This window comes from Sinohyriopsis cumingii, unplaced genomic scaffold (genome assembly GCF_028554795.1).
Source record: "Sinohyriopsis cumingii isolate HCF-2022 unplaced genomic scaffold, ASM2855479v2 utg000273l, whole genome shotgun sequence".
Classification (NCBI taxonomy): Eukaryota; Metazoa; Mollusca; class Bivalvia; order Unionida; family Unionidae; genus Sinohyriopsis; species Sinohyriopsis cumingii.
Genome location: NW_028315884.1, coordinates 165,192 through 178,362, shown reverse-complemented (window position 1 = coordinate 178,362; position 13,171 = coordinate 165,192). Strand labels below are relative to the sequence as shown.

Sequence of the window (13,171 nt, the reverse complement as noted above, 5' to 3'; positions counted from 1 at the left end):
GCCTATGTCACTTAATCAACCCTTTACTACCTAGATCCAGATTGATAACACAGAAACCTTTAAAATATAATAACATCTACTTGACATTACCGTAGTAGTTACTTTATAGTAATCACAGACTCCTCACCCTCATCGACACCTACATGGAAACCAAATTAAATCCTACTTTTATAAAGGGTTTCTATTTTTGTTCAATGGCGAATTAATTGGACCCATGACTAGGAACTGTGTGTTCAGTTTTGCGAGGAGATTGTCCTTAATGAGCTACTGAATTTGTTCGAATTCTTTGCAAAGCCCAAAATGTGCTTGCTTCTCGTAATTAAGTTGAAAGTGTTGCAGCAGAAAATGGATGGCTTTCATTTCATTGCTAGATAAAAATGACATATATCAATTAAAAAAATTATGTGTATCTATTTTATTATTTTGAAAAGCTTTTCTGATTGTTTTTATATTGTTTATGTTTTTTATGCCCTTTTGTAGCCCACGTTTGGCCACATTGCATGACTGTGTCTGCCATATTTCTTTACATGTACACAATGAAGTTGGTCGAAGATATATGAAAGCTAACAACATAGGAGTCAAAACAATTTGGCATTAAACAATTTGCTACATGGGGACTGTGGTTCTGTTTATATTCATGAGATACTGTAGAAAGTGATGAACTGAGTTCTGATAGTAATGAATTCACCTTCTCAAATCTGAACAGTACAGTTGTAGACAGCTGGATCCACTGTATCCAAAAGAAACCCATGTAATCAGCGATACAGTTCTAACGGGCCTGCACGCCTTATGCCTAGTTCAACTGATTTAATTTCGTTTGGTTGCAAGGGGCCATAAAAGCCCAGGAGTGTTCACGGTTATGAAATACCCGATGTCATTACTATCATTGAAATATTTGATCTCGCTTGATCAGCTGGTTGTTAGATGGGGGTGGGATTGGAAACCAAAAATGCCTAAAGAATATAAGTATATCACATTTCATCAAAATGTAGCTAATCTTAGGTCTGCATATAATTTGATTATGCCACGATAGGAAAATAAAACCAGGTAGACAACATTGTACTATCTTTCGTCTCCCGTTTATTTCTGACACTCTATCCTCCAAATGTACTAGACATTGTGCTTATTATAATGTATTTAATATACACTTGAATTATTAGCTCTGTATCTGTGTCATGTATTATATATACCATCTACATATACCTCTGGAATCTTGTCCACATGTGTTCCCACTAGAATCACAGGAGGGATGCCATGTTGAAAGGATGATGCGCAGGAATATATGGAGTTCAGCCAGATTTCAATCAGGTCTGAAGACAGAACATAGTGTTACTTTACAAATGTATGTGTATAATAATAATAATAATAATAATAATAATAATAATAATAATAATAATAATAATAATAATAAATATATAATTATAATAATGAATATATAATTTACAGAGGCTAATTGTTCCTTCAGAATGATGGATTTTAACCAAGGTATGGAAGGTTCATGAAAAAACGAGCTGATAATAATCATCGTTGCTCTCGTCAAACAGGTAAGAACTTCTGCAGTAATATTTGCAGCATATTTATCCTTAAATTGAAAATGTTGGTAGGTCAGACGTAATGGATAAGGAAACTGAATTAAGCAATGTTATTTTCTTTCTCAAAAGGGTCAGATAGAATACTGGTAAGTACAATTATTTTTAAAGCACATATATTCAAACAAAGTACAAATATATAATTCGGAAATATATGATGTAGCTTGTTTGGGAATTCTTTCTTTTACTTTAAGATATATTGTTCAAATAGTTGTTGTCGGGTTTAACGACATGTTTCATTACAAGATATTATCATCATGGCGGGCAGTACAACTGGAGAGGACAATCCTGGTAAGCACCACTGACCCACGGGAATCTGATGGCAAGCTTAATTATATACCCACGCCCACATGGACAGGTTTGAGACTGCAGTAGTTGGTAAAGGTGAGTAATGTAGACCTCAGAACAAATAATACAACAGTTCAAGATCTACTCATGATATTGGTCTTGTTCATGAAATTAATGTTATTCATGAAAATAAACTATCTATCTTGATGATATGTGAACCTATATATTTACAAAGTTCGAAAAAGATAGGATCAGAAGTATAGAGACAGCTTGCTCGCCTTACTTAACTGGTGTAAAAGTTCGATGATCTATGCTCTAATTCCAAATCTGATCAAGATCAAATCAGAATTATGGCTTCCAAAGTTGCAACATTCTCATCCAATCAAATCCAAGATCCAAACTGGAACTAAAGTCTGTCAATCAGATGAAATACTATCTCATCGATATGTATAGATCTTGCTCATTATCAGGCCCCTTCTATATCTTGAGGATATAAACTCATGTCTTAGTTCTGATCAAAATCAAATCATGAATATGGCCTGCGCAGTGGTGGCAAAGTCTTTCATGCTAAAGTCAACCTTCAGAACTGTAATAATGGTAGTCTTCAGAAGCAAAAGCACTTCATTATGTCATGAAACTCGCTCATTATGGAAATTATCCATGATATTTTGATGATACAATCACATACTGTAAATCTGATTAAAACTGGATCAGAAATATCGATTACAGTTTGGACCCGATTTGTTATTGTCTGACGATAGACAACTAACAACAGACAATATAAGAGGGTGCACGGTGATAGGTTTACATATCCTTAAACTGACAACAGACAGCATACAATGACACTTGGCTTCCTATAATTACACCTATAAGCTTCCTCGGCCTGACACCAAGCAACAGAAAAAGACTGGATGCAAGGTCAAACTATAAGCTTATTTGGAATTACAACTGATGACAGAAAGATACAGAAGTCGCTTGTATATCCTTATCCTTTCTCTGATAAACTATTTTATATGACAGTGGTCTACAATTATATAGAAGTCATCTTCTTCAGACATAAAATATGCTATTTATTATGGATTTTGATGTGATGAACTCAAAACAGGACAATTAAAACAGTTTATTAGCTGCTGTTTCCAAGATATTTACGTTTTGAGATTTTTTGGTCTATGTATATTGTGTAGATATCAGAGTTTTGATCATAAATTGTAAACCATGGGCTTCTCATGTGCTTATGCAAGCTTTACGTCATAATATTTCACCCGTCCTGTTTATATAAAACTTTCAAAAAGAGCAAAAGGGTTATGTAAATGAAATTTATTATGAAACAAAAGGCAAAAATCTATTATGTATATATAAATATACAGTGTAGTCCTTATTCAGTATCAACACGGCGCTTCTTGGCTTGTGTATTGTGTTCAGTAAATGGAGCATCTCTTTTCACTGTCCAGCAATAGTCAACACGCAATAATGGGCTCAATTTGCCCTTATAGCTTTTCTCCGTTGTTACGATGTCCACGTGAAATAGCTTGCCGTGCTCCGCGGTTTGGTGAAAAATAATTTAGACGAGAGTCCAGAAAATGTATCTTTAGTGACATGTTGCAACCAAGACTTTTGTATGTCTTGAGGAGGTTTACCACCAACTCCCTGTGGTTGTCTGCCTTGTTGTTTCTGAGAAAATGTGTTCCCATTAACTTGAAGGCTTTCCAGTCCGTATTTTCCTTGCCAAGCAGTGTACTGTCAAATGCATCATCTCGAAGACGTTCACGAATCTGAGAACCAACAAAGACAGTTTCCTTTATCTTAGCGTCACTTAAACTTTGAATTTTTTCCATGGAGGGACTTGAAAGCTGTTTGTGTTTTGTCCACGGCCTTGTCCAGATTATTCATTAGACCCAGCTTGATATGCAAGGGTAATAACACAATCCTCCTTGATTTAAGAAGTGGTTGATGCTGAAATCTTTTCCTCCCAGGATCCAAATACTGTCGGAGTGGTCAATCTCTCCTGATGCAGTTGGAATCTCTCGCACGTATATCACATTCACAGTATTTGTGTATCAAGTCCGCAAACCAAACAAGAATCTTCAAATCGCCACGAAGCTGCCACTGAGTGTGGTCATTGTTTATGCACCATAAAAGTTGTTTCATGTTTTCATACGTTTCCATCACATGGACTACAAGAATAACTGAAAGTGATGGCAAAACATTGTAATTGTGCAGACAAACAGATTTAAGACTCGTCTTCGATGAAGCAATGAACTGTTTCTACTCATCTGTATCATGAACGATGTTGAGTGCTGCCATCGATGTTGTTGTTGGCTCCAAGATCATTTTCCATGAAGAAGATTTTGACAAGATCCTTTTGACAGTCTCAAGGAACATGAACACCCTAACATCACCTACCAGAAGAGTTAGTTGTTGTAGTCTGGAACCCAACAGATCTGCCTTACTCTTAGATAGTTCAAAATCCTTGACAAGGTCATTTACTTCACCTAGTGCTATGATGTGTGGTTCGTAGGAGGAGGATTGGAGACAATGTGGGTCATGTGACATTGATGGCTCAGGCCTAGATACTTCATCTTCTTCGCCTTCCTCGTCTGACTCAAGTTAGAACGATTCTGGTGCAAAAGGAATCTGATATCCTTCTCCTTTCGGTACTGGGCTTATAGCTGATGTAATGTTTGGATACTGCTAAGTCCACTTTTTATTCTTTAACACACCTTTCCTACCTGGAGGCAAGATGTAGAAGTAACAAATGCTGACATGCTCTGTTGGCTCTCTTCAAATCATTTACACTGCAAAAGGCATAGATATTCTTGTCCTGTTCAACCACTGGCAAAGATTTTTTTGCACAAGTATTGCGTCACTTGGGTGGAACCACATCTTGTCCTGATCTCCAAGTTTGCAACCAAACTAAAGGTCATATACTTTCCTAACCATAGTGGCTATTTAGCACCTTGTAATGCTAAAGTCATTTCATCAAAAACATAGCCAAAGATATCTGCATTGTTCACACAATTACAATGGATCTCTGCTCACATTGGCTGAACAGAAGTGTGTCTCTTTTGCAAAATATAATACTGGTACATAAGCGAGCATGCCGCCGTATGATTCCTAAAGCAGCTGATATATGGCAATTTGTTCAGTAGAGTGACGTAAGCTTAGCTGTGATTGCATCATTCATGAATTATGGGAATAACATGATGCAATCCATATTAAGCAATGCCAGATACAGATTGCATCATTCATTGTTTTGCCTAAAACTCAAGTACTGTTCACAGCCAGTCATAGGTTTATTCATAGATCCAGCTACAGGTGTATTTTAGTCATTTCTGGTTTAAATCGAGATCCCTCCGCCAATCCTAAATCAAGACAAAGGTCTTATATAGTTACCCAGTATGATATCTTTCAAACTAGAGCCACTAAACACTTTTAAGGATGATTTGCTTTCTCAGTGACACATAATTAGTAACGTTTGACTGCATTTTTTTCGGAAACGTTTGTACTGTAGACCAGGAATATGCCGAAAGGCAGTTAAGCCTAATCAGAATATAACTCAGCAAGAACTCACACATATGGGATTAATATCAAATCAATACACTCATTTCGAATAAGGCTTAATATCAAATCAATACACTCATTTTAAATAAGACCAACTATCAAATCCACACACTCATTTTAAATACGATATCCTTCAAAAATAACGCATGTCCCACTTTTTCAATGCAGAACCTGATTGTTCCTATTTCGAAAACGATTATTTTTAATATTTGCTTGCTGATCGATTAACTCCTTCTTTCAGGCAGGTACTGTACCTCGGTCAAACCCACTCCTGTATTTTTCCAAAAGCTCATCTCTGAACAATAGTAACATCAATAATCTGTACGATAAAGGCATTTTTAAAACCTGTGGACCTATGGAATTCAATGGATCTTATTGACTATGATACATCAATAAATTGTTGTATTTTGGATATATCTAAGTCTATGGACTCTACTCTCCACAATGCGTCAACGCCTTCACTTGTTGACGTTGGTACCTATGAAATTAAAGCGATACTATCGACTGCAATACCTCTCTACATCCACGTGTTGTCCATTGGACCAATATGATTCAAGGGATACTATTGCCTACGATACCTCAATACCGCTAAATGTTCATGTTGGGAAATATGGAAGTCAAATGATACAATTGACTACAAGCCCTAAATAACACCACTTGTTGACGTTGGGGCCTCTGTTATTCACTGAATGCTATTGACTATGATTCACTTGGAAGTATTTTTTGTATCTGAGCTTCAAGCTTCAGCTGCACAAAAACAAAACCCACGTCATTTCCTTTCTCGTCTCATCTAGCACATTAAATTGCTATTATCCTGTTCTACAATTTTGATCTTTGCATAGGTTTACAGTTACAATAATAAATCAAAGAAAGAGGATGTTATGTTTTCCTCATTGGTTATCCTGCTTATTTATAAAAAATATTGTATGTCATACCTTGCTATTAAATTTATTTGTGGATAATTTATGTTAATTTCTAATTCTAAAGCAAAATAGAAACAATAAAAATAAATAGCCAATACAATAGCTTTACTTTTTTAAGTTTTATAATTAATGTATTGCACTTCCACTTCAGACGACTGACCCTTCTACAGTGGAGATGCCATCAGTGTGCAAGCCGAGTCAAGGTATTGATTTGTAAGATTTGTATTGCTCCATCGCAGAACATTAATGCGCAATGAAAGTGGAAGGTATCACGTTACACACCAAGATGTATGATTTTCCGAAAATGAAAGTGATCTATTCTATATCAAATTCTAATTTAAAGCAAAATATTTTTTTAGGATACTTTGGCGAATTCAGTTTTAAGTTGGATTCTAGCACATCCTCAAAAACCAGTTGGGCGCTGGAACCCTGCATTACAGAACATGACATTTACCAATATGATCACTATTTGTTTCACATAGTGCATAGTTTCCATATTCATGCTTGACAACCCATGCAATGCCTTCTTAGCAAATTGTATGACATTAAATGTTGTTCCTTTATGTTGTACCAGTTTTCAGTAAGGTCTAACAAAATAGCATGTACTCCTATTGTCAAGCTAACAAACATGAATTATCATGTTCAGAAGTGTGAATCAAGTCTGGTGCAGTGACAGTAAACACTGCATTCAAATAAAACTTTTGCAAAGTATACTTGAACCTTAATTACTTCCAGTACAGTTTCAAAATATGGCATTCATCGTTTCTGCCATGTGACATGCTCCAATAAGCATATGATATCCACTAAACGTAATTGTTGCCCTTCCTGTCCCCCTCACACAAGAATTTGAATGTTCCATTTATTTCTTCTGTACTACTGAAATGCTTTAAGAGGTTTAATTTCCATTTCGTCAAGAAATGTCTCTAAGCGGACGCCATTTTAGAGAAAGCATTAAGCAAGAACTTATTAATGCAGAGAGTTTGCTTCATTACATACGTGCAGTTTACATCATATGAGGTACTCAGGTAATGTTAGTCTGGTTTTGTGACCTGTTCAACTGAATCTAATAAGAAATCCGGACCTGAATTAAACATGGTTAAGGCAACAAACATATTTTACCGTATTTTAAGGGCAATTATTTAACACTTACGGTAAATTACATGGGTTGACAGTATGCATATTTATCAATTTCAAGCGAATATCAGTAAGTGTACATGATAGTATCAAAAAGGTGGCAGCTTTCTTCTCCTTCTATATTTTGCTAGTGCATACAAGTCCGCCTGATAATTGTCCGTTTCTCTGAAGTGCATAAGAAATGCAGCACAGACCTGATGCTCTATTGATGCGAGTGGTCAACAAGCAGCAGAGAGGGTGAACAGACCACTTGCTAGAAGGTCCATGTTTGAAATATAAAGCTTCCTACCAAAATGAAAACTATAATGTCAATAAAGTCAAACCGAAGTGTCTCACCACAATTAAGAGTTTTTCTAATTGGGTGCGTTTATTTGTGTTACTTCATTTTTCTTCGTTCTTGTTTTTCAAATTTGCATAATGTTTTTGTTGATCATATACGGATGGTGCAACTAAATATAATTTATCCCACTAGGTCTATCTCATGATCAAATTAAGTAATAATTGCGTCTTACCAGACCTAGATGGGCCTTTGATAATTGCTCTGATATAATTTGGTAACACTGAATTGCGTTTGACTGGTTCTTGTTTTCGTGTCTCTGTGAAATCAGCGACATCAATGTTGTACAAACATAATAAATAATATAAATTTATATTGTGTTTGATGTAGAGCATCCACCCCTTCAAATGCATTAGCAATAATAATAACAAAAAAGGATCGCTTACAGGCAAGTGAAAAAAAAAATGAGGTACAAAAATATAAATGTATTTATCTCGTATGAAAACAGGTGGTGGGAAAATTAACAGGAACTCCATGAGCTAAGTATCCAGGAGAAAAACACCCTCCATGATATAACTGTTGTGCTCCTGGAACCCGACTTGATATCCGACTTCACCAGAGAGATCATCCAAGACGTGGAGATTATCCAAGAAACGCTCTTGATCAAGCATGTCAGGTTCATGATATCGCGTATAAAAATAAAGATTTACAACAATGACATATTGTAGATGTGAAGTTGATTCACTTGTTAAATTCCATAAAAAATATATCTCTCAGAGAAAAACTTCCTAGTAAAATCTGCGACAAAAAGTAGACTAGTATTAAAAGGCTGTAATTAATCAACCGATTATTAAAATAATGGAATCGATTTATTATAGTCCAAGAGGAATTTGGAGAGGCACATCAGTGATTAGTAAACATTCTGATGCAGAACTTGTCACACGTTCTGATGCTGCAAATTGGTTAGCACTACAGGCAATATGACAAGTTTGACTACCTCCAACTAAGCAAATTCAGTATGCACACATTGATAATTTTCATCAGACGGATATTTGGTTTTGCCACATGATGCTATTCAGATTGGTAGAGGTCAATCACGCACATACAAATACACATTAACTGTCGCTGACGTTGTAAGTATAAAGAAGCTGAACCTTTAACAACTAAAACAGCAGCTAAAGTTGTATCTGCTTTCGAACGTATTTCTCAACAAGAACCTTTGCGATGGCCACAATTGCTACAGTTTGATCCTGGCAATGAATGTATCTCTGATGAAAAAACATAACGTCGAAATCAGACGAGGACATATCGCATTTCGTCGTGATCAGATACTTGCTGAGCGATTTAATCGAATACTTACTATTTGGATATCAGTATGCAAAGGAAGTAATTCAGAAAGACAAGAGATCTCACGAATGGGTTGCAATATTATAAAGTATAAATGCTGCATTAAATAATGAAACTACTCGTGCGATTTCTATGAAACATTAATGCGACTGATGTTGTTTTAATGTCATGATAAATTCAGCGTTATGATTAATAGACGCGCTTATTGTCTTTTGTCACATTTTTTATAATAAACCAATTTTTTCTTACTATATCATCACTTTTGTCAGCGGTAGTATGATTATTATTTTCTGTAAAGTCTATGATAACACTCCGCGAGATAAACTAAGTTTGGCCATTTGCTACGATCATCAACCATCCAAACAACTTTATCAGAAATGGTCAGTCTTCATGATGAACGAATCGTCATTGCTCATCCTAGCGTCCATGGAGTTTTGTCCGTAGTTAACGCGTCTTATAGCAACACCAACAGGAACTAAAAGCAATAACATTTGAAACAAAAATTTGTTTCTCTGACGATCCTGGTATATCAACGTCCATATCTTGTCGTCGCGTATCTGCTGGTCGATAACACAATGGTATGGGTAGATTTGAATATTTTTCTTGATGTAACATAAATAAATGTTGTTGAAGTGTATCAGGAACTATCTTTCCACTTGTAACGTTAAAATCATTTGGTCTCTTTAAATTCCAAAAATTGTTTATAGGAGTTTCTGAAATTATCTCACACATTATTTCACAATGAACTTTATTATGTTGTAGTCTGATTAATTTCGTATACTCTCTTAATTCTGGATCAAGTGCTTTATGATCATCAGTTGCTTTTTCATAATAACCAAAAAAAAACTTTTTTTGCCATTTATGTGGGATCAATCCAACAAAACGAGGTGGTTGACCATGGTCACCGTACATTATTACAGCAATATGCTTGTCAATAACCAGTCAAGAAATATTTTTAACGTTCCTAATGAAACGTTGCATATTTCATCCCAAGCAATAATTATTGGAATATAGTTTTCGTCCATCCTTTCTTGAGTCGATTTATCTCCTTTCCATCGAAAGAATTTGTGATAAGTATATGATTTAACATTTCTTTCCAAGCAGATGAACTGTTTTATGTTTAGTTACAGGAACATATACCGATGTCGCAGATGATAATTTTAATATTTGATTATTTTTGTAATACATATCAATGAATCTGTAGCGACTCTAACTGCGGTATGAGGAAATCTATTTATCATCGATAATAAATTTATCGAAACATACGCTAACATTGAAGATCTTAAATGAGTAAAGTGCGGTGATTCGCAATCAATATAACTCAAAATTTAGCTAATTTTGTTCCGTCTGATAAGTTAACATTACATTTACCTATAAACGCATTTCTTTTCGTTGCATCAGTAATTATAAAATCTAGTTCAGCATCATCTATAATTAAAGTTGCATAATATTGTTTATGATCATACAATCCTCCTTGGATAAATTTGCCGATCTTGTGCGATTTTAGTCTCAAAATCAGTCATATCCGGTTTTCATCATAATTATGTTTATTCTGTTGTGATAACCAAACTTGTTTCTGTGGACAATGTGATATAATTGCTTCACTTATAACCAATATTTTTACATCGAGCATAGACCGTAATAAAACTATTGGAGCCCAATGTTTTTCTGAAAAATGTTTTCCTAACCAAATATAACAAACTGAAGGAAGACTTTTGGAAAATTTGAATGATTCGTTACAAGCGAATTCAGGCAAGTGCAAATCCAGTAATGGTCCATTTATCGATAGCCCGGATGTCTGTTGGATGCTTAAATCTTTTAAAATATACAGAACACTCTTCCATTCCATTCTGGATAACATTTAACCATATCAACCGAGAAAACATCCTTATAATCATATTTACTGTTCCACAATCTGACGGAAAGGTAAAACAACTAATTAGTATTTGTTAAGTATCAATGGTATATTTCAAAGCAAGATTTTTCATTTATTCGTGAAGAGATTCTGTACGATAAATATCTCCATTAAGTCTTACAGATTGATCATAATTTCCATCATCGGAACATTGAACAGCCACATGGATACAGGATCCTTTTTACTGATATTTCTGATAAAATCAAACAAACCATCATAGAAAATTTAACAGTTCAATTTTTCGTGGAGATATTTGATACAGCATTAGTCCCCGCCTGCGCATTATGATCAATAATTTCAATCAAAATTCCTTTCGATTTATATTTCGATTCGTACAAATCTCCCCTGGTACCGTTTGTACCAATATTGGAAATTTTAGTTTGTTTTCCTAATTCAGCGACGTCTTTGACAGACGCTCAGCTATCTTTAGCTATTTCTGCCTAATCATTTATTATTTTATGTCTGTTATCCGTTAAACCATTTTCACGAGTCGAAATGGTAAATTCGGCGACACAATTTAGCTTTGACAATTTCACTGGTTTTAGATCACAAACGCTGGGTTTATCATGTATATGAAAATATTGCATAAATAACAGCAGTTACAGGATATGGTCGTTCGTAATACGGTTGGTCAATACAAGTCTACATTCCTGGTTTGGAAGTTTTACTCAGTAAGGCGATTTTTTCATTATGAAGGACAGGGTCATGTTTGTCACGGATAATCCAAGTATTATTGTCCGTTTATGCTAATACAATAAACTTTACTCTGAAAGAAATATATTTGATCGCTGAGATAATTAATAATCGTCGCCGCTTGTTGGTCGTTCATTGTACCATCGGCAACACCTTCGATGTCGCGCATGATTTTGAATGTTGACCACACATGACATTCACCATCGTTGCGAAATTCTTCCATGGCGCCACAAATACTTTTAATCAGAGTTTTATTCGTCGGATCCACCAGACATTTTAATTTGCAAAACAAAAATTTTTATGATTAAAAATTGTTAAACCTCTACGTATATATTTATATTCAAAATTTCTTTTATTAAATTAAGCAAGTGTTCAGAATGGTCAGTAAGTTTGAAATAAATCCGTGATAATAGCAGATTATGACATTGTACATAATTCGGATTAATGGGCTCTTGTGCAATCAAATATCCAGGAGGAACTTGAGGTGCAAATGTAATTAAAATATATCCTTTCTTATCCTGACAGAATTTCTCGAAATCTACTTGATAGCTGCCGTCAATTACAGCACAAACAAGATTAACTTCGATCGTTGATATTATCTTAACAATTCCTGGTGAAATATGACCTCCACCGTACGGATCATTCATATGTTTGAGAATAATTGCAGCTTGAGGTGCTTTTCTTCATGCTTGAAGTATCTTAGGAAAATATTCATTGATAAGATCGTTGAGTGATACTATTAGTTCGACGGTTTTAAACACCACAAATTTTAATAGATCTTTTTCAGCTATTTTATACTGATGGAGAATTAATTGCTAAATGCACGGTATAAGTACTAACATTTATTACATCATAAATAGTTTGATTAGCACACTCAAGGTCTGACACAATTTGAGTTAAATGATGTTTTGTTTCAATGATTTGTTATTTTACGTCGTTATTGTAGTATTGTGGGATACTAGAAAATAAATTCCGTAGATCTTGAATACAGGTTTACGTTCATTTTTAATTTTATTGGCAAATGATTTAAGATCATCTTCATAAAATATGGAATAGGAGTTCTTGAATAGGCCTATATTTATTTATTGACATTGAACTCGGTACTATAGGAAATGTTGTATCACCAGGATGAATAGTGACTTTGTGACTTTTTTTGGCCCATGGATAACCATCTCGTTATTTGTTGATATTTATGAATTATTTTATTTAATAAAAAATCACGTCGTTGTGGTTCTGGTGGTCATTGATAATCTGGTGGAATTTCAGACCATCCCAACACACTTCTGATTAATGATTGACATATATCCACGGCATAATTTGTTGAGTTTTTTCTATCGCCGCTGATAATGTTGGTTCATAAACAGTGATAGCTATTTTAGAGTCTTTTTGTTTCTGTGCTGAACTTCATCATTTATTTGTTCAGTTTGTTAGTACTGCTGGTAAT

At 34.8% G+C, this 13,171-nt stretch overlaps 1 protein-coding gene across 1 annotated transcript in view; it reads right to left on the bottom strand.

The window, feature by feature from the left end:
* LOC149774374 (leucine-rich repeat serine/threonine-protein kinase 2-like) overlaps positions 1 to 13,171 on the bottom strand; it is a 72,924-nt gene that overhangs the window by 36,311 nt on the left and 23,442 nt on the right. Inside the window, exon 4 of the mRNA XM_089945358.1 lies at positions 1,204 to 1,310. Within this exon, the coding sequence (XP_089801484.1) occupies positions 1,204 to 1,310 (107 nt within the window). The remainder of the gene's footprint in view (positions 1 to 1,203; positions 1,311 to 13,171) is intronic.